Source organism: Sus scrofa, chromosome 1, assembly GCF_000003025.6.
Source record: "Sus scrofa isolate TJ Tabasco breed Duroc chromosome 1, Sscrofa11.1, whole genome shotgun sequence".
NCBI lineage: Eukaryota > Metazoa > Chordata > Mammalia > Artiodactyla > Suidae > Sus > Sus scrofa.
The window spans coordinates 2,093,329-2,120,878 of NC_010443.5; the positions used below are offsets into that span (position 1 = coordinate 2,093,329).

Here is a 27,550-nt window from a genome sequence, read left to right on the forward strand (position 1 = left end):
TAAAAGGCGTGAGCTTTTATTCACTTTACTCATCATCAATAAAACAAGACTTTCATCAACATATGACAGACATTTTCAAAAACTCCAATGTAAGACACAAGTCTTGGCATAAAAAGGTTATATCCTGGGTTGATATTCCAATACGTATTTCTTGGGAGTTCCTGTTGTGGTGCAATAGAAATGAACCGGACTAGTGTCCGTGAGGATGCCGAGGACTCGGGTTTGGTCCCTGGCCTCGCTCAGTGGGTCACAGCTCAGTGCTGCCATGAGCTGTGGTGTAGGTCACAGACGGGGCTCGGATCTCGCGTCGTCTGTGACTGTAGTGTAGGCTGGCAGCTACAGCTCTGATTTGAGATTCGACCCCTTGGAGTTTCTGTCGTGGCTCAGTGGTGAACAAACCTGACTAGCATCCATGAGGATGCAGTTCGATCCCCAGCCTCACTCAGTGGGTTAAGGATCCAGCGTTGCCATGAGCTATGGTGTAGGTTGCAGATGTGGCTCAGATCTGGTGTTGCTGTGGCTGTGCCGCAGGCCAGCAGCTACAACTACAATTCAACCCCTAGCCTGGGAACCTCCAAATGCCACGGGAGCAACACTAAAAAGCAAAAAAAAAAAAATTCAGTATGTATTTCTTAACAGAAAGAAAACACCAATCACACTGAAAACCTACTTACTCAAGGAACACATGTAGAAACAGCGTTGTCAGCTGCATTTTACATCATTCAAACGATGTGATCAGCAGCAGCACTGACAGGAGCTCCCGCTGTGGCGCAGTGGGCTGAGGATAAGGCACCATCTCTGCAGTGGCTAGGTGGCAGCTGCAGCTCCCCTGCCTGGGAACTTCTGTAGGACTCGGGTGCAGCCACAAAACAGGAGAGCTGCTGCCAGAGGCATCTCCTACTTGCACTCTCCACCCGTCCTCCCAGACACTGTCCAAAGGTCGGATTCTATGGGTGAAAGAAAAATACTATCCGATGCTACTCGTCAAAAGCTTTCCACGAAATTAAAACGCCACCTCTGACAATCATTCCACTGAAAGGATTTCCCATCACGCTCCTGAAATCCAGCTCCCACCAAATAATACAAAGACCAAATCACACCTTTGATGCAGATTCCACCACAGACCTATGACCTGCACAGAAAGGGAGTCTTTGCAGAGATGACGTCTGAGGAAATGCACTTCTAACAAGCTCGCTGGGGACTTGCAGCCGCGCTTCGTACTCACGTGACACAGGAACAGCCTGACCTGACCGAGGTCACAACCTGCAGTGGAGGCCGGGGCGACGGAGCAGCTCCCAGGCTGTCCTGGCCCGAATGGCGCCCTGCTTCCTCCTGGCGCTCGTGGCTCAGGCTAAAGTCACGGAACCTGAATCCTCGCGTCATCACTTCCCGTTCCACATTAGAGCCAGTAAATACGTTTGCAATGTTTAGATTAATACGAAACGAAAAACGGGCATTATACAAACCACAAACTCTTCACTTACTGAGACCAGCGAGTCAGGCCCGGTTTGCTCCCTTTATTAATAAAGGCGACTTTTAAGAAAGAGCTTTAATTGAAATTTGAAAGTACCGAATGTATCACAGCTTGACTTACACCAATTGAACATGCAGGTGTCACTTCTAACGGCGAACACGTCAGAGTCACTAGTATCAGCAACCTCCCGCAAGAGCAGCACGATGGACAGAATGTAAACAAGTCCGCCTGAACACCTACCACTGGCTCCACCTGAAAGGGCTGCAATGAAACTATGGACCGTGCGCAAGGCTCCTCAAGGCGGATGAGGTCTCAGGCCAGTACTACCGCACCGTCCAGTGTGGATGTTGACATAACCAACTTACAGACCTGAAATAAAGGCATTGCTTAATGGTTTCAGATGCATTTGGTAGTTCATATGTTTCAAGGCATCTTTACAAATAATAAATTATAACTATACTGACGAGAAAACTGTGAGTAAAGCTTCTTCTAGGGACACAGGGCAGGGACCACAAAGGCTGTCAGGGACAATTCCATGACTCAAAAGTCACAACCATCTCTGGATTTCTTCAAAACAAGCGAAACTGCGGAGCACACAAGATATGTTAATGAAACCTGAACGGTCTAACAAGCCTTCCCAATGGAAGGAAAGAGAAAGAAAGTCGACCTATCACATGTAACTTAGAGCGATGGGCTTCGGGCCTACCGTTCCCAGGCCGCCTGGCAACCGCCAGCAGGACCAGCTACTGCCAGCGCTCCGACCGGCGGCTGGCACCAAGGCACACCCGCGGGCGGCCTCGGCTGCACCCGTGCCTTCCGTACGCGGCAACACTGCCGTTTTCACGGGCTCGCGCCTTGTAGGAAATCTGAGCCTAGAAAATCAACCTCCACAGAGAAACGTGTACTAGGCCAAATCAAGAGTATGGAATCTTCCACGTGTGGGCTCAAATAGGAAGTATTTTGTTTAGTAAAATGAAAAGTTACTTTTTAAAAATAGCTGTAGTCTTTTGAAACACAAGGCACCAACGGGGAGCAGACGTCCCAGCAGAGTGATGGTCTGGGACAAAAAAAGGAACTGGTCGGGGTCCCCTCTGTCCTTGGCCGATGGCAACACTTCCTTCCGTGGCGCCTAAGCAACGTCTTCCAGGTAGTCCGCGACGTCACTGAGCTGGGACACAGTCAGGTCCTGCGTCAGGTCATCAAGCTGGATTGTTGAAAACAAGGAAGAGAATCCGAGTCAGAGGCAAGGGCAGCGCCGACTAAGGTCTAACACGCTCTGCGGGGCTTAAGCGTCTACCGACTGCTTCCCCATCACAAGTCCTGTCCGCTCTGCAGTCAGTGATGAGACCAAAAGCTGAGCCACCAGTCCAACTGCACATAAACAAGACATCTGACAAGAAAGCGGATGATTAAAAGAATCCTTCTGCAGTTACTCTGGTAACTTTTTCTTTTACTGGCCACATCTGCAGCCTGTGGAAATTCTGGGGCCAGGGATCAAACCCACGCCAAGTGGAAACCGGAGCTTCTGCAGTGGCAGTGCTGGAGCTGGATACCTAACCCGCTGTGCCACAAGGGAACTCCGCTTTCGGCAACTTTAAGCAACAGCTTTAGGCCTCGTACGGATGACAGAAGGTGGAAAGGCGAGAGAGAGACAAATTACACCACTCGGTGTGGTGTCAGGAATCAGAGAAGGTACTTTACATACTGTCACTTCACCTTCAAAACCACCCCTGAGGGAGGCAGTCACACCTCCATCTCAGAATAAGAAACTGCAGCTCAAAGGTCAAAGCTCACCTCCACTTACAAACGTGAACCCACCATGGGAGTTCCCGTTGTGGTGTGGGGGTTAACGAATCTGACTAGGAACCATGAGGTTGCGGGTTTGATCCCTGCCCTTGCTCAGTGGGTTAAGGATCCGGCGTCGCCGTGAGCTGTGGTGTAGGTCGCAGACGCGGCTCGGATCCTGAGTTGCTGTGGCTGTGGTGGAGGCCGGCAGCTACAGCTCCGATTCGACCCCTAGCCTGGGAACCTCCATATGCCACAGGTGCGGCCCAAGAAATGGCAAAAAGACCAAAAAAAAAAAAAAAAAACGTAAACCCACCGTGCAGCAGCCCGCAGGCCCAGGCGTTATAAAATGCTGCCTCTCGAAGGCCTTCTCCCCATCCTGGACATTAATCCCGGACGGTCGCCAGCACAGGGGACCCTCCTCACCCTGGAAAGCAGGTGCACCTCCAGGCTATGGAGACCCACGCCTGAAGGCAGACCACCCCCCACCTCCTCCCAGATGCCACTGGTGTCTCACGCTGACCTGCTCTAAGTGTTCCGCTCCCTGCCAACAAAGAGGCCGCCTCTGGATTCCACAAAGGACTCCTGACTGCACGCCCGCCCGGGGCTCACCCCTGCGTCCACGCGCCAACCTCCTACACCGCTGTGCCTCAGCAGGACCCTGCCTGCAGGGCACACGCGGGGCGCTGGACTCTGACTGCAGGCCTGACTGCGGTGGCCCCCAACCCACAGCAGCTGATGCCCCGGCAACAGTACCCAGGCGTTTCATGAGCACTCAGCTGGCAGAGCAGGCGACTGAAAACCACCTCACACGCCCGTCACAGACCTCCTTCCGGCTCTGGACCAGGAAACTCTGTCATCACCTGCGCCCCATTTTCAACTGTTTTCTCCCGCTTAGCACAAACGAGGGAAGCTGCCCAGCAGCTCAAGGCAACAAGCACCCCATGGCACCCCGTGGAAAGCACCCCGCGGCCCTGCGGGGTGCAGGTCGTACCTTATCACTGGTATTGACTTCGTCTATCTCCACAGAGAGGTCTTCTTCAATCTCCTCACCAATACTCAGCTCGCTTTTTTCTGAGCGATGGCTGGTACTAAGTCAGGGGGAAAAAAGAAGACTGCTGACTATAAACATTCCTTTAGTAACCACCATTCCTCTGTCTGTTAGGTAATTATCTGAACTCTTGAAATAAAATGCTGCACAGCATTAATTACACACATCTCATCTCACGAGACCTTACAGTAACAGCAGGAGCAGCAGCGCAGCTCCGGCGACCCGACCGAGGAGACACTAAGGTTCAGCACGCGACTAGGGTCACGATGGCGCGCAAGAAGCAACCCCGCATCTTTAAAGTGTCACCTCTCAAAGCGCTGTACAATATGCTAAAATTAAAATAAAATTCTAGGAGTTCTTGTGAGGCGCAGCTTGCCAAGGATGCGGCGTTGTCCCGCTGTGGCTCCAGCGGCCGCGATGGTGCGGGGACGACTCCCGGCCTGGGAACTTCCACACGCGGTGGGCTCGGCCAGAGAAAAATCCAAACTGGAGGAAAAACTGCCAATTATATAAAATTCTCAGACTCTAATTTAAAATTTCTAATCATAGCTACAACAAATAGGACTTCCATATTAATCATCAGCCAAGTCATAGACCGTATTTCCTTTACACATACAGTTACCCGAAACAAAATATTACGCAGTGTCATCTGAATCAGAAAAACCGTGTGCGAGGGCAACTGCTGGAACAGACACCTCCTAACACGGAGACCCTTGGGGGAGGACAAGAGCCGACAATGCAGCGGCCTCACTGTTTCGGCGGGCTTCAGAGTCAATTCCACACTGGGACTCGGTTTTTTTTTATCACGTTCCCGGAACAGAGTAAGAGTGTCCTCGTTCTAATGGATAATCAGAAACGGGCTTCAAAGTCCAATGTGCTTCGGATTAACTTTTTTCACGTACTTTCAATCAGCATGAACAGGAGAATCAAAGACATTCAAGTAAAATCAGCAACGTAACTTTGCCACATTTTGCTGCTTGGAAATTAAAATGTAAATGCGTCTTCTCCGCCACTTTTCTTACCTATTAAAATCATCAGCATAGTCATCTTCTTCTCCAGCCCCTGAGAAGTTTTAGAAAGATACATGCGTCATATTTCTATAAATAAACCTCACGATCTACTGACAATTACACACACTTTCCTTCAAACCACATTCCTGAATCATATCACATCATTAAAAAATCTCAGATCAGAAATTACACTTTCACCGCATATACTGTGAAAGCAAATGAAAACAGACTTCCTAAGAAACAAAATGTCCTATCGCGCAGTTACTACTCAGCCTCTTCTCAGCCTCCAGAGCTCACCAAACTGCGTGCGGACGGACGGTGGGTAGCACCGTCTGACATTCAGAGCAAGTATTTGACATACTGGGATACGGCCAAGGCAAGTTACCCTCAAGCCCCTACGGTTATCTTTTTTGAAATGAGGCTTTTCAACTCAGCATAGTTATAAAATTTTTAAATGATCACGACGTGTGCAGAGGCGACAGGGCACAGCAAACGTGCGCGACTCCACTCCGACAGAACCGGGTCCCATCGCTCCAGAGCCTGGACGGGGCCCGGGGTCCTCCCTTGGCTGGTTCACGTGCGTCCCGTGAACCGGGACGGCCTAAGGGCTGAGACACGGGAACACGCGACACAGAGCTTCACAAAAGGCAGCGGCACAGGGGAGGGACCGTCCACGGCTCCCACCGAGCGCACGCCTGCACCTTTCCCGGGGAGCAGCTGCGGAAACAGGGTCGCCGGCCCCACGGCCAAGGCCGAGAGGCCCATCTTGACGGTCAGCTGTGCCGGGCGGGCGCGTGGAGGACACCAGGAAGGCCGTGCGTCCACCGGGGAGAGCACAGACCGGCGGGGGGGGGGGTGCCCCGAGTCCTCCGGGGCCAGACAGACAGACAGGCAGACCAAAGCCTATGGCTGATGTGCTGTCAGGGTGAATGGCCACCTGTCCCCCGAGGTGTGGCAGCAAGGCAAGCGGCGTGGCTCGTCTCGAGGACCCGACTTCCCGTGGTCACCTCCAGCGGGAAGACCAGCAGCTGAGCCAGCCAGACGCTGCTGGAGTGGCCGGGAAGAACGCACTCAGGTGACAGCTAGGCTGAAGCCCAGAGAAGGCACCAGATGTGCGTGTCATTGGGAAAAGTGTGTTCCAAGAATGAGCATGTGCCCTGAGAGGGGGACAGTGTGGTGGTTTGAAAAGCGGTGGGGAAGCAGGGCTACAAATCTGGGCGCAGGATGGAGCAGGAGTGGAGAGCAGAGGGCCTGGCAGGTCGTGATCAGGACCTGAGCCTAAAGGGGCAGGGGCAGGAGTGGCCGAACAGGGACACGGACACCTGATTCCCATCTTCCAGAGAGACTGCCAAGCCCTGCAGGAAGACGGGCGCCCAGGGACGGCGAGGAGGAGGGACGGAGGCCACCGCGAGGCCCGCGCAGAGGGCGGGGGGCAGGGGAGGGCAGGGGTCCCACGGATCAGACAGACGGACAGGTGGACTCCGCAGGTGGGGAGGAGAGCAAATCAGAGTGAGGCCCGCTACCGCCGCAGCCCACCGCTGCTCGACTAGCCAGGAGCCCCCGACAAGGAGCAGGAGCGGCGCCAAGCTTCAGATCACCTTCCTCCGCTGCTCAACAGCGTGTCCGGCCTCAGAGCCGCAGGGCGGCCGGTGCAGGGGAGAACCCGAGCCTGCGACAGCAGCCCGGAGACGAGGAGGGGCAGCAACCTTCCGATCACACCCCAGAGGCGGCCGGGCTGCAAGCGTCACGAGAGAGCCCAGCAGGGGCGACTGGCAGCTCCCAAAGGGGACGCAGCCTCCGCAGCCAGGCCCGGCGGCCCTGACTCCAGGCTGGCTGAGCGCACATCGAGCTCGGAGGGACAGCCGGGCTGCGTCTGGATCAGGGACAAGTGACCGATCCCCCCACCCTCCCCAGCTTTCGGGCCAGTTCAAAGACAAAGATCCTCACTGAGCAACGAGCTGGAACATGGCATGAGATTCTGACTTCCTGGTAACACGTGTAAGCCTGGCCCACAGGCCAAATCTGGCCCCCAGCCCGCTTCTGTACAGCCTGGGAGCCGAGAATGGCTTCCACGTGTCTCAGCGACTGTAAAAACACTACGGTGACTCGGGGGAGACCACACGTGGCCCCCAAAGCCTAAAATACCTCCTTGGTCCCTTTTCAGACACAATTTGCGGACGCTTTAAACACGCCACACGTGCCCGTCTGTGAACATGCCAGCCTCTGGCTGGTATTTGTGTCTCCCCAACTGAACTGTGCTCTAAGGCTCTGAGAAACGTGTCTTTGGGACCTCCAGTTTCTGTTTCCACCGCAACTCTATTTACACGACACCCAAGTGACCGACAGTGAGGCAGGGCGCTGGGTTCTCCGCTGCCGGGTCAGGCTCCCGAGAGCCACGCGACCTGCACTCGGAGGCTCCTCCTCCCGCAGGCGGGAGGGCAGAGCTCACCCCACCCCCACAGGTCTTGCTAGGCGCCCCCCTCCCCCGTCAGACCCCACGCTGCTGGCACCCAGACAGGTGCCTCGGCCTCTGCCCGCGTTGCTCTGTCTCCACCACAGGCTCTCACATCCCGGCAGCGCCCTCGCCACCTCCTGGGAGAGGCATCCCGAGCCTGGATGCTGGGTTAAGTCAACCTACTACCAGTTTCCACAACAGTGCAGACTCCTCGAACCTGTAAGGCACCTGTTCAACACCCATCTTCCTACCAGGTTTAAAGCCGAGAGGACAGGATCCACAGTGGCCACTGCTGCCTCCACCCGTGTGCACAGCGACCCCAACCACAGACCCTCCATGGAGCTGTTCTCAAGTGCTCGCAGGGGGTGGCTGACACTTAAGTTTATATTCTGAAAAAGTGAATCACCTTAAAGCAATGAACACTTAAACGGGAAATTGAGTTACCTAATCCGAGCGATCCCATTTTATCACCGACCAATTTAAGATCTTTCAAAATTGTGTTTCCCCTTTTACCTGTGAACAGGAAAAAAATATTCACATTAAACCGACTTTTAGAACCTAACAGTCTTTAAACCATGCCAACTCTTTTTCAGCAGAGTTCCTCTGTGAGACACAGTAACTGAAAACCCAGAGGAAACGGCCAGCGGTGACGGTGACACGCTGCACACACTTACACCACGCAGCGCAAGGCCCTGCCTCCCCGCCACACTCATCCCTTTTTCAGCCCCATGTCTATACTGGCACCTGCCCACCAAAGTAATTTTTCACCCAACTATCAGATATCAGCCTTCAGTGAAAAGCGCCACTGGGTACAAACGCTTGGACCCCAGTTAGTTCTTCTCAGTGTCACTCCTCTTTTGAGCGGGTACACCAAGCTCAGCTCCTCACTGGTTTCCCTTCCTCGGCGCCCTCTCGCGATCATTATTCCCCAGTCAGTGTTGACAGGGACGTGGTCGTGACCCTCTGGACCCCTTCACTGATGGCGGCGACGCTGGCGTGGGCCGTGTGAGCAGACGCACGACCAGTGTACAGACCACCTGCTCCGCGGTGGCAGCAGGTCATGCCAGGTCGGGAAGTGGTACGAGATTCTGCAAAATCCCACTGCAGTTTCCCAGCGAAGATCCCCTCAGAGAGGCAGGCAGATGCTCTGGACGCTCTGCCAGATCAGCCCCAGGGTTACCAGGACTCGGGACACCGAGCCTGTCCGTGCGGTCACGTGCCCCTGGGCGTGTCGCCATCTGTGTGCGGCAGCAGGGCTACTCCGTGTCTAGCTACCCTGTCGCTGCTTCCTATAAAAAGACATCTGGTCCAGGCCCGAGGGCAGAACGGGTTCAACGCTCCTAGAATAACTACTGTGTCTCTACAGAATCTACGAACACAGCTTTAAAAATTAATTGAACTTATATCCTATAGAAGTCACTCTAAACGTCCAACAAAAGAAAAATGGTTTAAAAATTATAATTTATCTGTTATATAAAACAGCTAAAAAGTATTTTCATGACATAGGAAAAGCAGAGCACAAAACTACAAAGAGAATATGGCTATATTCAAAAGAAATGTTTTTTTCTTTTGTCTGTCTTTTTAGGGCCGCACCCGAGGCATGTGGAGGTTCCCAGGCTAGGGGTCTAATCGGAGCTGCGGCCACCGGCCTACACCAGAGCCACAGCAGCGCAGGATCCGAGCCACCTGTGTGACCTACACCACCGCCCATGGCAACGCCAGATCCTTAACCCACTGTGCGAGGCCAGGGATCAAACCTGCGACCTCACCGTTCCTAGTTAGATTCGTTTCTGCTGTGCCACGACAGGAACTCCCAAAAGAAATTTTTAAAATAAAATGTTAAGAGAAAAGATCACGGAGTAGTAAAATTACTGGCTATTTTTGTGATTTTACATGTATTTTTCCGAGAAAATAAACACGGATCACACCCTACTTAGCTGATGAAAGAAAAACACAGCCTCCTCGGCGTTCAAAGTCCCCGTCCTCGGTGGGCGAGGCCAGGGGCCCGGGGACACTCACCTTCGGAGCCCTTCAGCGAGGGCGCGCCAGCGAGGGGGCTGAGTCCGCTTTTTAGAGGGGGCGCGTCAGAGAGCGAGGCGAGGCTTCCTACCTGCTTCCCAGGCTCACTTCTCCTACCAAGAAACAAGCGCACAGTCAAACGCGATTCCGACATCTGCCTCTGAAACAGGAGCGGCCTGAACAGACCTCCCAGGTACCAAGAGGGTGGCTGGGAAACAGAATTCGCCTTTCACAGACTCCGCACCTGGCAGGAGCACACCTGCCAGGCCACGCAGGCTAAGCGTCCCTGCCAAGTCATGCTGCAGGGCACCCCCGCTCTCCAGCACGCTGGCTGCCCCTCTCGTCAGCTGCACTGTCCATGGTGCTGTCGGAAGCTCCTTCCACGGCCCAGAGACCCAGGCGAGCCGGCCTTCCTAGCGCGCCCTCAGCCCCGCCGGCGGGCCCGACGCCACCCGGCCCTCCAGGAATTCCTTCCCCTCTCCTACTTGCTTCACTCTCCCTCTGGAAAGCCGGGTTTGCGCAACACACACACACACACACATACACACACACACACACACACTTATCTTCCCCATGTGTAACGCTTCCCAGCCCCACAGCCGCCCTCCAGCCACCTCCCATCCGTCTGCACCCCACTCGACAACCTCACCAGAAGGTCTGGTCACTAGCACCCTCCTCTCATCCTCCGTGAACCCCGCATCCCTGCACCAGCGCCCCGCCATCTGACTCAAGGGCCCACAGGGCAAAAACCCAAGGCGGGTTTCCAGCAGAACTTCACCCAGCCGCTCGCTCCGGCCCCCTCCTCCAAGCACGGGTCTCCAGGTCCTGCCCGATGCAGTGTCCCCTCCCTGGTGACCTCTTCCAGGCTCCCGGGCAGCGACTTTAGCTATGACTGCTGACCCCTAAAGTTCCTCTCAGCCCAGACCACTCCCCGGCCCCCAGACTCACACCTGAAAACAACCCCCTTCCCACGGACAGGCCTCCCCGCTTGGCCAGGGGAGCAGGAGTTTGGGACTGTCACTCGGCCCCTGTGCCACCCGGCCTTGCCCTGCCCAGGCTGCACCTCGGGAACAGGTGCTTGCCCAGCCTGGGAACCAGGGCCACCCTGACATCACTTCTCTCACGCGTTTCAGCAAAAGCCCCTTCGTCGCCACCCTCCAGCTCCATCCGCCGACTTCTCACCGCTGCCGCCAGCCTGTCACCTGCACAATCCTAACAGCTTCTGCCCAGGGACCAGCGGCCAGGTGAAGCCGTCACAGTGCACTTTGGATCCAGTCACTCCGCTGCTCAGAGTGAAGCCACAGCCATGCTACAGCGCCCTGACCTGGTGGGCCGCTCTGCCAGCACCGTGTCCTCTGTGCCGGCTCCAGAGGCCCAGCGACCGGCCTGGCTCACTCTCGCCCTTGTCAGCTCCACCACCACCGCCGCCGCCGCCGCCGCCGCCGCCGGCCCTGCGCCCCCCATTCTCCACCTGCCCGACACAGCACGGGTGATTCTTACACACCACTGCCCAGATGTGAGCTTCCAGAGGCCGAGATGCTGCCTGTTTTATCACTGCTGCACTGGACACCAAGCTGGGCACATGGCGGGCACTGGTAAACACCCACCTGCTGAAATCATTAATAGCCAGCTTTTCCAAAGCCTAGAATTGTTTTCCAACATAAAAGGCTTTGAATGACACAAAATCAGACTTACGAATTCAATAATTACAGAACCACTGGCAGCTCGTTATTTCTTAAATGTAAAATAAAACATTTAGAAATTCCATGTTTAAGCCTCTAGCCTGATAAGCCAAAAACGGTTTACTCACCACCCGTACGTCTTTTCTGGTTTAGGAATGGGGTCATCGAAGAACGAATCTCCCTCCACGTCCTCCTCCCCTGGACCAAGCCCAGCTCCGTCTCTACCCTCCAGACTCTGGGTGCTTAACAAAGATCCAACTTTACTTTCGGCCGCCAGTAAGGGAAGACTCCCCCTGCTCTTCGGCTCCGAGGACGACATACTGGCGTCGCTCTGACTAGCATCACTGCTGGCCTTCGAGAGAGACAGACAGGGAAGGTGCTCCTTGGTGAAACAAAACTTGCATAAAAGAATTTACATAAAAAAGTCATGTAAACGCACACAAATCTGTGTGTACACGCGCGCGTGGGGTCCTGCACCTGCGCCGGGGGGGGGTGACCCCGACCTACCAGTCCACCCGGCTGCTTCGGGAGGGGAAACGGAGGGAGGCCTCTCAAGGATCCTGCTCTCCCCCCTCGTGGCGGCGCCTTTCCTAACCACCCCGTTCATGAGCAACTCTCCCCGCCCTCCGAAAGAGACGGAGTTCCCGTCGTGGCGCAGCAGGTATGAACCTGACTAGTGTCTATGAGGACACAGGTTCAACCCCTGGCCTCGCTCAGCGGGTTAAGGATCTGACGTTGCCATGAGCTGTGGTGCAGCTCGCAGGCATGGCTCGGATCCCCGTTGCTGCGGCTGTGGTGGAGGCCGGTGGCTGCAGTTCTGATTGGACCCTGAGCCTGGGAACCTCCATATGCGTGAGTGCAGCCCTAAAAAGACAAAAAAAAAAAAAAAAAAAAAAAAAAAAAAAACCATATATACACGTATGTATGTATATATATGTCTGTCACTGCCTCACAAATTATCTCAATACGTTTGCACCTCGTAAGCAGAGAGCCTGACTCATGCAGGAGGGAAGGAAGATGAGTTCACACGAATGAACCAAGGATTAAAGCCGTTGTCGGCAAAACCGGCAGTTTCCACCAAGCGCCAGTACAGTGGACATCAAGGGGAAAGACGCCGCCTTTCCCATTCACACTTCCATGGCACAGACGTGCTGGTTAAAGCATTAGTCTTAATTCAGGGGCTCAGAGTGGCTCCCCAACCCGCCGCCTTTACAGGCCCGTGGAGATGCATAGAAACCTTCTATACATCTTAAATCAACGTATAAAAATTCTCCAGCCTTCTCCACTCCTGTCCTATTGACCTGGCAATATTAGCATAAAATATAAACCGCACACCGTGTTTTCTCGCTTTCAGTAGCCCTAATCGTCACAACCTAATTTTATCCTAGCCTTGGTCAGATTTTTTTTTGCTTTTTTTTGCTTTCAGACAAGTCTATGGCAACAACAATAAAAATAATGACAAAACCAAAACATCACGATGGCAATAATAAAGGCAGCTGCCATTCACACAAAGATTTTAAACGCTTCCGTGTGTTACCTCATTTTAATCCTCAAAATAACCCTATGGCGTGTGGGAAGGTGGTCTTCTCTGCAGAAATAGAAAAGGAGACATGGACCCGTCTCAGTCACTTGCCAAGGTCCCCAGGGAGTTAGGGGTCTGGTATCAAAGGTGGAGTACAGAAATTAGCTCCAAAGGCTGATGCTCTGGGAGCTCCCTGGTGGTGCAGTGGGTTAAGGAGCCAGTGTTGTCACAGCATCGGCTCGGGTTCCATCCCTGACCCAGGAGCTTCCACTTGCCACCGGCAAGGCTCCCCCCACCCCCTCCAAAAAAAGGCTGGAGTTCCTGTCGTGGCTCAGCAGAAAACAATCTGACTGGCATCCATGAGGATGCAGGTTCGATCCCTGGCCTCGCTCAGTGGGGTAAGGAGTGAGCATTGCTGTGGCTGTGGTGTAGGCCAGCACCTGCAGATCCAATTCAACCCCTAGCCTGGGAACCTCCATATGCCCTGGATGTGGCCCTAAAAAGCAGAAAAAAAGGGGGGGGGAGGGGGCAAATAAATAAATAAATAAAATTATAGCTAATTACCTACAGAGTAAAATTTAACTCTTAAAAACACCCAATCAGCTTTGGAAGTGTTCTCGACATCAGTTTCTAAGCCACATAGGAACATGTCATTACTTTACTAAGTATGGCTCATTTTTTTTTTTTTTTTAACCAAAGAGACCGTTACCCAAAGGTTACTAATGAATTCACTAAACTTAACTCCAAATAATTTTTACTATTTAAAAAAAAAAAAAAAAAAACAGAACAGAAACATTTATCAAAACATTCTATAGATAAAAACGAAAGTACTGCAAAACTTTGAAGAGCGATTTTCAGGGAGAAGTCCAAAGCTTTTGAGTGATGACAAATCCGCTCAACATGTATGTTAAAGACCCTGGGATCTGCTTAAACAACTTTTATCTGGGGAGTTCCTGTCGTGGCGCAGTGGAAACGAATCCAGACGAGGAACCATGAGGTTGCGGGTTTGATCCTCGGCCTCGCTCAGTGGGTTAAGGATCCAGCAGTGCCGTGAGCTGTGGTGTAGGTCGCAGATGCGGCTCAGCTCTGGCGTTGCTGTGGCTGTGGTGTAGACCAGCGGCTGCAGCTCTGATTGGACCCCTAGCCTGGGAACTTCCATATGCCACGGGTGCGGCCCTAAAAAGCAAAAAAAACAAAACACAACAAAACAAAACCCAACTTTTATCTGGCTTAAGACACATCTTCTACACACAAACTTCAGCTACTTGAGTCTATCACCCAGATGTGACCAGACGAGGATTCAGGGTGAATCTAAATCGCCAAGATTAAGAACTGTTCAAACTAGAGTCTACGGTAACACCTTAGAATTCACTCCCTTGGAGTTCCCGTCGTGGCGCAGTGGTTAACGAATCCGACTAGGAACCATGAGGTTGCGGGTTCGGTCCCTGCCCTTGCTCAGTGGGTTGGGGATCTGGCATTGCCATGAGCTGTGGTGTAGGTTGCAGACGCGGCTCGGATCCCGCGTTGCTGTGGCTCTGGCGTAGGCCGGTGGCTACAGCTCTGATTCGACCCCTAGCCTGGGAACCTCCATATGCCGCGGGAGCGGCCCAAAGAAATAGCAAAAAAGACAAAAAAAAAAAAAAAGAATTCACTCCCTAGAGAACCTCAGAGGCCCTGGAGCTTGTCATGGGTTAAACTGCCCATGACAAGCTCCTACGTACAAACAGGCTGGCGACCGATGGAACCAGTCAGGACGGGGTCAGAGTGGAGTCGGGCAGGCCCCTCCCTCAGTGCGTGTCCTTGTGAGAGAGGCCAGAAGCGCAGGGAGAAGCCAGGGAGTGACGGCAGCCGGATGGTCTCAAGCCCCGCAGGGCCTAGGGCTGCCGGGAGCCACGGGAAGCCGGGAGGGGCCTGCACAGCTGCTCCCTCAAACTCGGAAGGAACCGACCCTGTGACGCCTCGACCTCAGCCTCCAGCCTCCAGCGCCATCGTGAGATGAGCAATGGTTGCTATTCTGAGCCACCAAACCTGTGGGGCTTTGTTAGAGCAGCCCTAAGAACTAAGAGGCATTTATAATCAAGAACTAAAACCTAACAAATCCTTGCCTTCTCACTACAGCTGTCAGTTAATTCCCACGGAGGGACCTCAAAACTAATAAACTTTTTGGAAAATTACAGCAAAATTTTAAGAAAGTTTTAGCGCACATTTAATTTTCTACTAGAATACTTACATGTCCAAGATTTCAATAATTTTTAGAGTAACAAAATTAGCTAATAACTAATTTTCCTAGCTCAAAACCAAAATTATTAGAATGTCTTAAAAACTCGGAAAATATAATTTTGTTTTTTTCTAAACTAAAGGCTTCATCTGCACTGTTCATAACAGAGAATCATCAAAGGCAAAGAAAGATCCCCGTTTGCAAAAGTGCTCAACCGTATCTGCAGTGTGAGTTCTCCTCCTGCCCAGGCCTCGGCCCGGCTCCCCTCCCCCACTCTGCCAAAGGCCGGTTTTGACCCACGACTTATGAATGAATTATTCTGAGCAGTCATTTTACTACCATTGTAATACACACATGTATTTAAAGGTTTAATTTACTTACCTAGAAAGTGAACACTGGAATTTGAAAACCACAAAACACATAGCCCTTCCTGCTAAAAGCTCAGTTTTTCTAGAGAAACTCTATCCCACACTGTATAAATGCCCTGCGATCGCTCCAGATGCCCTGGGAACCCCTGTGGCAGCACGATGGGCCTAAAGACCACCCCATCCAGCTGCTGTGCTCTCACGCTCTCCAGCCAGCAGCTCACAGGGTCCACTGTGAGCTGGAGCAGCTGGCCAGGCACAAGCGGGGCACCGTGTTCACCCCACATACCCACTCACTGGGGGGGGTCCTCGAATGATAATGCTTGGTCTATCTAGAAAACCCTAAGATAAGACTCTTCTTTGGGGGATGGTTTCTGTAGTTAGAAAATCCTCGGGGGACCACAAACGAAGCAGCAACACACCCTCCCAAACATACACACCATGTAACCGCCACCATTCCCTCACCAACATAAAGCGAGGCTTTCCCAGACTCCGAGAATAGGAGCAAATTAAGAAATGTCATTTACTGGAGCTCCCTTCGTGCCTCAGCAGTTAATGAACCCAATCACGATCCATGAGAATGCGGGTTCGATCCCTGGCTTTGCTCAGTGGGTTAAGGATCCGGCATTGCCATGAGCTGTGGTGTAGGTCGCAGGTGCAGCCTGGATCCCTCGTGGCTGTGGCTGTGGCCTAGGCCGGCAGCTGTAGCGCCGATGTGACCCCTGGCCTGGGAATCTCCACATGCCAAGGGTGCGGCCCTAAGAAGCTGTCATTTATTAAGACGTCACTTGAAGTGGACTTCCTGCTGTGGCGCAGTGGGTTAAGAATCTGACTACAGCAGCTCAGGTTGCTGAGGTGCGGGTTGGATCCCGGGCCCAGCTCCGTGAGTTAAAGAATCCGATACTGCCACAACTGCAGCACAGGTCACAACCGTGGCTCAGAATGAACCACACTGAATTCAGCAATAAATAAAAGGGGCCAGACTCAGAGCCCGCACCCCAGAATCAGGCCTGTGCAGACTCTTCAGGGCACACGAGGCCCAGCCCACCGAGAGGCTGGGCCCCCAAGGCTGGCTCGGGCACAAAGAGTGAAAGGTGTTTTGTGGAACTTTTGTTCTACGCATCGACTTCTTCCAAACGTTCTAACTTCTTTAAAACTCACGACACTGACAAGATTTTAAAATGTTAATACTATGAAATATACTTTTTAAAAAGTCCAAGAAACTGGTTAAAAGTATTGATTAAAAAAACATGCCAGTTGATATTCTTAATTATTTTTAAGGTACGTCTCACCTCTCCAATTGGACCACAACCTGCTAAGTGAGGCCCCATGTTAAATGTGTCTTGCCCCCAGCACTTAACACGAAGCTTTCACTCTGTGACTGTCCCCCCACACTGGAATACCTCTTAAAACATCTTCTCATGTAGCAGTGCATACAGAATAGCATGAGCTAAGACCAGGAGTTTCCCATGAAACCACCAATCTACAGCCTACTAACTCAGCAAATAGGATTTTTCAAAACCCTTTAATTCTGGAGGTCCGCAACTTACTTGAAAAAATCTACACATAAGCCAAGGCTCAACAAGCACTGAATGCTGAAGAACTCGATCTTACTCCAAGGAAGCGTGAGAACTGTCTTGATGATTTCTAAGGCTTCTGAGAGCTCTGACGCTTCAGGGTCCTGAGCAGCTCATCTCCCGGCGCAGTCAGATTCTGCGATCTTCTGGGGAGGAAGGCACAGGCAGGCGGCGACCCTGCGGCCGGCTCCCCTCCAGCGCATCCCCTGAGCCCGCTGGGGGCCCGCGCGAGGCCAAGGCTCACAAACGCGCCCCGGCCGATGAGCTGCTGGACACAGAGTCTCCAGAAGGCAGCGGGGCCGCCCTTCGATTCACCTATCGGAACTCACCCCAGAGGCGTCTAACGTGCTGGCCCTCAGATCGAGGTCGTGATGTGAGAATACGGACGTTCAAGGGCAAACACAGCACTTTCAACTTTTTCTGCTGCTGCCACAAGCCGGGGAGTCCTCAGGGTAAGACCGAGTGCCTGGCTTTAACGCACCCGGGTAAGAACTGCAATCAAATCCCTGCTTCCTGCGTGTCTGCCTGACTCTGGCACATTCTGACCGTCGACACAAGACAGCGACCCTCCCCGAGAACAGCGCGCCTGGGCCCGGGCCCGGCGGCCGGGAGAGGCGGCGGCGGCGGCCCCGCGAGTTACCTTGGCGCCAGACTTCCGCCCGCTTGTCTTCTTCTTACCTTGTCCTTTATACCTTGGTATCTGAGCATGAGAATAAAATGACATTTTACCAAACACAGAAATCTTTACAAACAAACGAATGCATATCAAGCTAAGAAACAGTCCTCTCAGAGCGTCTTAGGAATGGGTTGTGGGTAAAGGCAGAGACCGCGGCCGCGCCCTCCAGCGCCCTCCAGCGGCCGCCGGAGGGCACCGCCCTGAGCTCCCAGCGGCTCCTTCAGGAAGGGCCCTGGCTTCAGCGTCCCTCCCTCGGGAGGGACACAGCGGGCTTCTAAGGGCTCCCCAGAACCCCGAGTGCTCTGCCGACTGATGAGGTGCCTACGCAAAGGCCTCGGAGAGAGGAGAAAGCTGGCAGGAAAAGGACGGGGCAGGTGCTGGAATGCCAACGCCAGACCCTGTGGGACCACAGGGGAATTGTTTTCATTGCCAGAAGCCCACCGTATCTTTTTCCTTTTTGTTTTAGCTGTGCCTGCGGCAGGCAGAAACTCTGGGGCCGGGAAGCGAACCCACACCACAGCAGTGACCCGAACCACAGCGGTGACACCACCAGATCCTTAACCCACTGATCCGCAAGGGAACTCCAAGAATGCCTTATCTTAAAACAGATTCCACCCCAGCCCGAGATGAGCCTTGCTGTCAGGAAGTGCCCACTGCGCCCGCAGGCCTGTGACGCTGGCTCAGAGCCCGGGCTGTGCTGAAAGCCACCGGAAGGGGGCCCGAGCCTTGGGCGCCTGGAGACAAATCCACCTGAAAAGTCCCCGTCCTTCCCCGTATTTACAGCAACATTTCCTGACTTAAAACTGAAGACTCTCATGGTAGAACTGAAACTTTTTTTATGTAAACAGAAGAGGAACACGTAAAACAAACATTAATATTTCACTGTGAAGATACACAATATGTGGAAAATTAGCACAGCTAGTTTGTTTTAAAAATAGTTTGCTAAGGGAGTCCCTGCCATGAATTCAGTGGAAAAGAACCCGACCAGTATCCATGAGGATGCGGGCTCGATCCCTGGCTTCGCTCAGTGGGTCAGGGATCTGGCGTTGCTCTGAGCTGTGGCGTAGGTCCCAGGTGTGGCTTGGATCCTACATGGCTGTGGCTGTGGTGTGGGCCGGCAGCTGTAGCTCCAATTAAACCCCTAGCCCCGGGACTTCCATGTGCCGAGGGTGCGGCCCTAAAGAGCAAAAATAGTAATTTGCTAATAAGAGAACTTCCAACTACCTAGTGCTACAGGCACGGCTAGGGCATTCCTGAATATGCAGTAACCCCAATCTCTCTAAAGCCAGGCATCCTCACAGCAGGCAAAGCTGACACCTGGTACTGACTCTGCAGGGCATCTCAGATTCACTCACAACCTCATTCTCTCTGCACAGCAGCTCCAGCCTCCAAGGAGCATCACAGGGCAAAATCCTTCACAGACAGACCAACCTTCTTAGGAAAGGCTGAGAAGATCTCAGGGAAAAGAAACAACTTCCAACAGCAGGATGGGCTCTTTCCCTGCCCAGAAATAAAGCACAGCACTCCTCTGGCTTCTCCATTTAAAACATGAAAAGGAGCAACCAAACAACCAGCAACCAACCACAGGAACCTGTCACTGGGCTCAGGCCCAGGCACCCGAACGCGAGGGGGCCCTAGCAGAACAGGCCCCACCTGGGTAAGGGACACGACACGCATCTGGGAGGACCCCAGTGGCGGGAGCCACTCTGGGGCGGACTCCCCAGCGCTGCTCGGGGCGAAGTCAGGGAGGCAGGCAACACAACCGGACCGAGGCCGCCCTTCCGCGCAGGCTGGTTCCGTCGCGGTGCGTCTCAACCAGGCGCAGGAGGGGACACCCTGCCTGACCGTCACCGTCCTACCCATTCCTGCAGGTAGAGCCTTGGTTTTCAACGCAAGTGTTCACTCAATTTTTAGGCCAAATCCCTGAAATCAGGCCTTAACTTTAACCACACACACACACACACACACACACACACACACACACAGAACCAGAGAACAGATTTTCTTATAAATACTCAAAAGAGCTCACTGTATAAAAAATCGTGCTAAATCTAGGCACCTGTCTACAACATTCAACACAACAATTCTCTGTCCTGGAGTCTGATACTCTCAGGTTATAGGAAGTTACAAGTGAAGAGTGAGTAGACTTGTTCATTGAAGGACAAAAAGTTCAAAGGACCAAATGAGTCCACATCTCCGCCGAGGCTGGTAACGGCCTATCTCCTTCCATGACACAAACTCAAAGCGCTAGCAACCGAGCAAAAGAAGCGATTCACCCGGACACGTCACCGAAGGAAGAGGAGCACTTCCCACAACACGACAGGTGACAACGCGGGAGAGAGCAAAGCCCGAGGCCTCGCGGCCGACTCACCTTGCTGTGAGGGGTGTGTGCACCTGCCTTCCCCTCTGGGGACTTCGGTGGAGAATGCACATCAGACAGGTGGAAAGCCCCCTGAAATGGTTACAGTTCAAATTAAAACACAGTTAAAAATAAAGCACGAACACACTAAACCCACCTCAAAAGAATGTGAGCATTTAAAACCACTACTTTATTTCCTCCTATAAATATTTTCATTAGATGTTCCTCAAATTTTAGCAAAACCACAAAGCAAACAGACGTCCGATGCTAAGTACCTGCTGAGTACGTCACTCCGCTCGGGCGCATCTGCCTGGGCCCCAGGTTCCTTTCCAGGACTAACCCGCTCCCTCCTCCCCCGACCCTCCACGCCAACGCCAACGCCAACGGGGCCTCTGCGTCTCAGAGAGCTCCTCTTCCCACCTCGCTGGCTGGACTCGCTCCCCACTTCGTTTTGTCTCCAAAAAAAAAAAAAAAAAAAAGCAACCAGCACCTCTCTCGTCACAGCAGCTACCTCTTCCAACCAAGCGGGCTGAGGGGCTCAACTCCAAGGGCTGCCAGGAGGGGTGGGGGACCAAGAGAAAACGCCCCTGCAGTCAGAGGCCAGAGAACACGGATGGTGACACTGCACAGCTGGACAGGGGACACAATGTCCCATTTCAGGTGGAGAAGAGATGACAAAAAGGAGAGGGAGTTCCCGATGTGGCACAACGGAAACGAATCCGACTAGTATCCACGGAGACGCAGGTTCAATCCCTGGCCTCACAGAGTGTGTTGGGGATCCGGCGTTGCTGTGGCTGTGCTGTAGGCTGGAGGCTGTAGCTTGGATTCGACCCCTAGCCTGGGAACTTCCATGTGCCTTGGGTGTAGCCCTAAAAAAAAAAAAGGAGAACGCAAGCAAGCAAAGGCCACTTTCAAGGGTAAGCTCATTCTGACACAGGAAGGCTCCACAATTCAAAGAGAGGCGAAGGCTAGAAAGAGAGGTTGGTGCCGTGTCGTGCAGAATCTTAAAGCTGAGGAACCTCCCTGCAATTTTAAAGAGAAGACGAGCAGACAAAGCGCTGACTTTAAAAATTAACTCAGCAATCGTGACGGCAGAGACTGAAAAGACGTGGGCGCAGCAACCTGGGTTTAAGGGGTTTACAAAGCGCTTCTGCTGAAAGCTTCCCTGCCTGACCTCAGTGGACGGATCCACAGCCAGTTTTCTTATCGAGCCGATGACACCTCTAATTTTTTATTTCACTATAAATCACATTTCTCCTCAAAGTGGTCAATGCTAACAAATAACAGAAGGGCCAAACTGGACACCTGCGAACCCTCTATTTTAAACATGAACCTACTTGTTCATGTGTGTGTACATATAAGACACCCAGATATCACGAGAGGAAAACCAGCCAGGCGTAAGGTGACACGGCCAGCGTAACGGTTTGGCATCCTTAGGGACGCTGGGACGGAGAGGAGGACCCACGGCCTCCACGCCCGCGTCCTCCAGGCCCTGCTGGTGCCTCCCCCACTCACATTCAGATGGAGCTCACACAACGGCAACCCGGAACCAACCACTGCCCCTTTCAGCTGAAAGCTACGTCTCATCAACGGTGTGGGACTAATCCTGCATCACGCACTATTTCCTCTGCAGTGGTCACCCACCATTCAGAGGTCCGTGTCCCCGCGTGAGCAGGTCATGAAGAGCGCGCAGCTCTCCCAGGACACCTGACCTGCTCCCGTCTTCCCACCGCAAGAATCACCTTGGTCTGCCTTAGATGCCACAGGCACTTGCTCACGCTTTAATGATTTTCAAAGATGCGGACAGAACATGCACCCGGACAGGAGAGTCCAAGCAGAGACGGCAGCCCGTCACGTGCCACCTTCCCACCTGTCAACCTGTCTAAAAGCACACAGGTAACCAGGGCTCTGGGAGAGTCGTGATGCTGCTACATCTGTCAAACAGTATCTTTAATGTAAAGCTAATCTTTGTACATAAAAATCAGACCACTCATCTCGTTAGCAAAACTTCCAAACAGAAGGGATGAGAATAAGACAGACAAAGGCTAATCAAAAAACCAACGTATGGAGTTCCTGTCGTGGCTCAGCAGTAACGAACCGGACTAGCATCCATGAGGATGCAGGTTTGATCCCTGGCCTCACTCGGTGGGTACAGGATCCAGCACTGCTGTGAGAAGCAGTGTACACTGCAGAAACGGCTCAGATCTGGCATGAATGTGGCTGTGGTGCAGGTCGGCAGTTGTAGTTCTGATTCGACCCCTAGCCTGGGAACTTCCACACACTGTGGTTGCAGCCCTGAAAACAAAAATTCAAGTATGAAAATGTTTAGAATCTATGCAAAATCAACAGCTTATAGTTTTAAGCCTAGTTTTTAAAAAGTTTTTAAATTCAAAAAATTGTTAACGAGTCTGTAATTCAGGCCTTTTAGGCTTAAAAATAGAAATAAAAATAAAGACCAACAACTGAGTGTTCCCAGCATTTCACAAGCACTGACTCAGGTGTGTAAGCCTCACGACACCCACGGGAAGCCACCACCCCCGCTCTACAGGAGGACCTGGGACGGGCAGCATGGAGGCCAAGGCCAAGGCTGGCTAGTGGAGGAGCTGGGGCTGGTTCCTCGCAGCCCAGCCTCTGACCCCCACACTCTGAGGGTCAGTCCCCAGAACAGGTGCAGCAGCCAACTCAGGGCTACCACATCTCCAATTTTCATCAAAATGTGTATTTATACAATCTCTGGGTATGTTCTGTTCTGTCTTTAAGGAACAGCCTCTCCTTATTTAAACCAGCTCGAACGTGCACACTGACCTGCACGGCCACCCTAGAGAGGCAACGACTGAGGAGCAGAGAGGTAGCAAAGGGCTGAACTTACCTCCCCGCTGCTTGGCCCTTTTTCTTTCTGCTGACAGCGTCTGATCACCTCTAACAACAAGGGTCCACCCACAGTACCTTCTGCTTCAATAATACCTAAATCCCGGGCTATGTTCTCTCGACCTTCCAGACCCTGAAACTGTGAAAGAGGTAAGATGGGAGAGGGTCAGTGCACAAAATACAGCAACATTATTTTCACAGATCAAAGAAAAATCTCTCCCGAACTTAAAGACATCTCTAAACCCAAAGAGGCCCGCATTCCCGGCAAGGAAACGTCTATCTTTAAAAAGTGCATGTTTTCTCGACGAGTCCCTGCATTCAAAGTCTGCAGCGCAAGTCGACTAACGTCAGAACAGGTGAACGCGACGACGACACCTGTGTCAAGCCCCCTGAAGCAGGGACACTGGTGCCAGCTGTCGGACAGCACAGGCAGGTTTTGAGAAACAGATAATCGACTGTAAAAATAATCTTTATGAAAGACACTCTAAGTTATCAAATTTTGTCACTGTTCCGCTTACAATGGACTCATCTGCATCAAAGACGGTTTCAAAGAGAGATGGAAAAGGCATCATTCTTACCGTGCTGGTTTCAGGTTGAAAAACAGCCAAGGTAAAGTCAAGGTTAAAAAACTGAAGAAATTCCGCCACGAGACTAGCCACCAGCCGGCCTGCAAAGAGGAGAAGGGAGGTGGGAGGGGGTCTTGAGGCCCCGAGGCCTCCTCGCTGACAGTGGGACGGAAAATAACCAAAGCAAAAGGAGAAGAGAAGCTTCTCAACGCTTAAAATCACACATTTCTTCTCTTTGAATAATACAATTAAGTAATGAAAATTTCAGTCTCCTGATTCTCTCATTAGGATCATCAGTCTGGAAGTGTTAGTACGACAATCTGACATTTCCTAAATGAACTAGGGTTTCGCTCTTTATAATAACATCAGTTTCACAGTAAAATTGGCTTTAACCAACAATTTCCAGTAACACTGATACGCAATGGCGACTCAACAGTTGTACAATAAAATACGACTTAATATAAGAACCTGAAAGCATCGCAGACTTCGAAAGGCAATCTGGAATGCCTGATTTCTCCCAAATGGAGGCAAGATTTGAAAATTCAGAGACAGACAAAAATAACAACAAACATCTTACCGTCTTTTGTATTTAAAAACTTTTTCAGGCTCTCATTGACTAAAGGAGTTTTGTTCTGTTAAAAAAAATGAAACGCTGTAAGCGTTATATGTTTATCCTAAAAACCACTATAAAATGTACATTAAAGTTTAATTTTCTGGTGAAGATATTAGGTAAAACACTACCCCTATGGTTAAACCCACCCTGCAACTACTGATTACGACAGGAACTATTTTGTGCTGAGGCCTGAGGCAGGACAGGATGAAGATACACTCCATCAGGCGCGTCTTCCCGGCAGCAGCAAAAGACACCACTGAGGCATAGGAGTCACAGAGTCAGTGGCACAGCGGAAACAAGCCGAGGAGCATCCCCGAGGCGCAGCTGGCAGCTGCGGTGCCAACTTGACCCCTAGCCTGGGAACTTCCACATGCTGCAGGTGTGGCCCTAAAAAGAAAAAAAAAAAAAAAAGATGTCAATGAATTAGAGGGCGCCTGGTGCCTGGAACACAAGGCAGACACTCTCTCCAGAGGAGCCCATGAGGGAAAAAGCGAGAAAGGCACCAAAAGCCGAACTGGAGTCGGAACCAGCTTCCTCCTGGAGCGAGCAGTTAACTTGTTTCCAGGCCCAAGAGCAGAGCCGGCAAAAAGGGGAGGCCCGGGTCACAGGCGGTGGCAGAGGCATGACAGGAGCACTCCGGAGGCCAAGCCCAGAGAGAGGGAGGCCTCCTGCGCAGGAAGGGAGGAGGAGGAGAGGAGCCGGGTGCAGGGGCGCTTCCTCCGAGGGGAGGGACAGCCTGCGGGAAGGGTTCACACCTGCTGCTTCCATCTTCCTCGGGAGGGACAGACAGGTGCGTCCGTCACAGGTGCGTCCGTCAGAGGGCAGGAAGCGGCTGAGGCGGGAGGCCGGTGGGAAGGCCCAGGGCCTCCCGGGGTGGGAAGCACCCCCCCCCGGGGGGGCCTCAGCCGCTCCAGACGGGGAGGGAGCTCATCTGCTGAGCGCAGGGACCCCTGAGACTGTCCTCAGACCAAGCATGGCGAAGGGCAAGGCAGTGAGGGCCCCTGAGACCCGGACCACGGGGTCCAGATCAGCTAAGAACAAGGGCAGCTCAGCGAGGACAAAGACAGAAGAGGCAAGAACTGAAGGCCTTCAGGAAGGTAAAGGGGAACCGGAGTCCAAAGTGAGGAGAAGACACTGAGCTGTCAGGGGAAAGCGAGGCCTTGACCACGCAGTTGCCAACAGGCCGGGGGTTTTACTCAGACAGTGGTAGACCTGCCACAGAGAGAAACACTAAATACACCTGTAAACAGAGAAGTGACTGGACCTGTGACCCAAGAAAAGACTACAAGATTTTGAGGGGAGGAGGCAGTGCCTGAGGCATGTGGAAGTTCCCAGGCCAAGGATAAAACCCACGCCAAGGCAGTGACCTGAGCCACTGCGGTGACAATGCTGGATCCTGAGCCCACTTCACCACAAGAGAACTTCCAAAATGACATGATTTTAAAATAACTCAGGGAGTTCCCGTCGTGGCACAGTGGTTAACGAATCTGACTAGGAACCATGTGGTTTCGGGTTCAATCCCTGGCCTCCCTCAGTGGGTTAAGGATCCTGCGTTGCTGTGGCTCTGGCGTAGGCCGGCAGCTACAGCTCCGATTAGACCCCTAGCCTGGGAACCTCCATATGCAGCGGGAGCAGCCCTAGAAAAGGCAAAAAGACAAAAATAAATAAATAAGTAAAATAAAATAACTCAGGGGCCAGATAACCTGGGGGAAAGCTGCCTCCTACCCCCTCCACCTGGTGGGGATTCGCAGGCATATGGGCAGGTTAAAGGTTCTGACCGATCCTGCGGTAAACTTGTTGACAATGAAACCTTTTCTTCCTGCTTTAACCTGTGTTTCAGATGTCCCCAGCGGAGAGGGACCTATGAAATTTAGCACCGGCCTTAACTTTCTTTACCCCCAAACTCTAAAATATACACGAAGAGAGAATAATCTTGACTCTCTCCCAACACTAAAGTTCAAAATCATCCTTGGCTATGCCCCACTATACACAACATTTAGAATGGTTTTTGGGCAATTAGAAATTAACCATAGGAGTTCCCGTCGTGGCGCAGTGGTTAACGAATCCGACGAGGAACCACGAGGTTGAGGGTTAGGTCCCTGCCCTTGCTCAGTGGGTTAACGATCCGGCGTTGCCCTGAGCTGTGGTGTAGGTTGCAGACGTGGCTCGGATCCCGCGTTGCTGTGGCTCTGGCGTAGGCCGGTGGCTACAGCTCCGATTCAACCCCTGGCCTGGGAACCTCCATATGCCGAGGGAGCGGCCCAAGAAATAGCAACAACAACAACAACAACAACAACAACAAAAAAGACAAAAAAAAAAAAAAAAAAGAAAAAGAAATTAACCATAAAGGAACACAGTCATTACGATTTGTCGATTTCATACCTCTACTTTTTCCTGCTCCTCTAGTGCTAAAAACACAGCAGCTCGGAGTTCGGCCTTTGAAAAGGGAGGGAGGTGCGGTGAGGAAAGGAACAAAAATTATCAAGGCAATTTTCATAACAAGAAGCGCACACGCGGCAATTTCAAAACTCAAAACGAAAAGGGGCAGGTTGATAGTGCTTAGTCGGCAGGTGCACAGACACGTCGGAAAGCGTCCTGAGACGCCGTGAAGAAAGGGACCTGTGGTTCCCAAGTCCCCCATCCTGCCCTGGGGTGTCTCTCAGCACCCACCTCTCTGGTTTACGCTCTGTAAGTCCATTTACAGGTGGAGACGCTCGCCGCCCGACAGCTGAGACCAAAGGCGGGGAAGAGCCAGGGAGCATGCGGCGTTGGACCCCCGGACGCCGGGGGCGGGGGGCAGCCGGGGACTGGACCCCCGGACGCCGTGTGGGGACGGGGTGGGGGCAGCCGGGGACTGGACGCCGGGGTCGGCCTCCTCCGACTAAGGCTGGCCGGGCCGTGAGGCTCCCCGGGAGTGACCCTTGACCCCGCGTGGACCGCTCCGAGGGAGCCCGCGGGCTCGGACCTCAGCCCCGGCGGTACTGCCGACGCGCCCCGCGCCCCTTTGTGATGCTCGCCGTCCACAAAGGCCCCGCGGCCCGCAAGCGCGGCCGGCCTCCCCTCCTCCGGGCCCCGGTCTCCCGCCCTACCTTGATGCGGTTCAGGACCCCGCTGTTCTCCAGCGTCTGCACCAGCAGGTCCCGCAGCTCGGTGTCCTCCTCCGCCACCACCGCGGCCGCCGTCGCCGCCATCTTGCTTCTCCAAGACAACCGCCCAAGCCGCGCCAACGGCCGACGCCGCAGCCCGCACGGCGCGTAGGCACGCAGCCGAGACCACGCCCCCGACGCTGGCGCGCGGCCCGCCCCCGTCG

At 52.9% G+C, this 27,550-nt stretch overlaps 1 protein-coding gene across 4 annotated transcripts; it reads right to left on the minus strand.

Annotated features, from left to right (window-relative positions):
• Nucleotides 1–27,504, minus strand: FGFR1OP (FGFR1 oncogene partner). 4 transcript variants are annotated; one of them, XR_002342214.1, is made up of 14 exons: nt 27,330–27,504; nt 26,623–26,676; nt 24,205–24,259; nt 23,640–23,728; nt 23,063–23,200; nt 20,206–20,286; nt 17,799–17,858; nt 11,605–11,828; nt 9,795–9,907; nt 8,220–8,288; nt 5,333–5,372; nt 4,254–4,350; nt 675–2,678; nt 1–595 (listed from the first exon to the last, which is right to left on the minus strand). XR_002342214.1 is itself a non-coding variant. In XM_005654342.3 (13 exons), exons 1-13 carry the CDS (start codon nt 27,429–27,431, stop codon nt 2,604–2,606), a joined length of 1,197 nt encoding a protein of 398 aa, XP_005654399.1. In that variant the 5' UTR covers nt 27,432–27,504; the 3' UTR covers nt 1–2,603. The 4 variants fall into 4 exon arrangements, 3 of the variants coding, with proteins under 3 accessions (XP_005654399.1, XP_001926945.2, XP_005654400.1); XM_005654342.3 differs by having other exon boundaries at nt 1–2,678; XM_001926910.5 differs by lacking the exon at nt 17,799–17,858 and having other exon boundaries at nt 1–2,678; nt 27,330–27,502.

Bases quoted from the DNA above. Each gene is read 5' to 3' on its own strand.
- FGFR1OP (XM_005654342.3), bottom strand. From the start codon at position 27,431: ATGGCGGCGACGGCGGCCGCGGTGGTGGCGGAGGAGGACACCGAGCTG. The intron at 23,201-23,639 runs GTAAGAATGATG...CCTCTTTCACAG, and splicing joins TTCAACCTGAAACCAGCACG to TTTCAGGGTCTGGAAGGTCG. The intron at 17,859-20,205 runs GTGAGTCGGCCG...TCTCATGCTCAG, and splicing joins CACACACCCCTCACAGCAAG to ATACCAAGGTATAAAGGACA.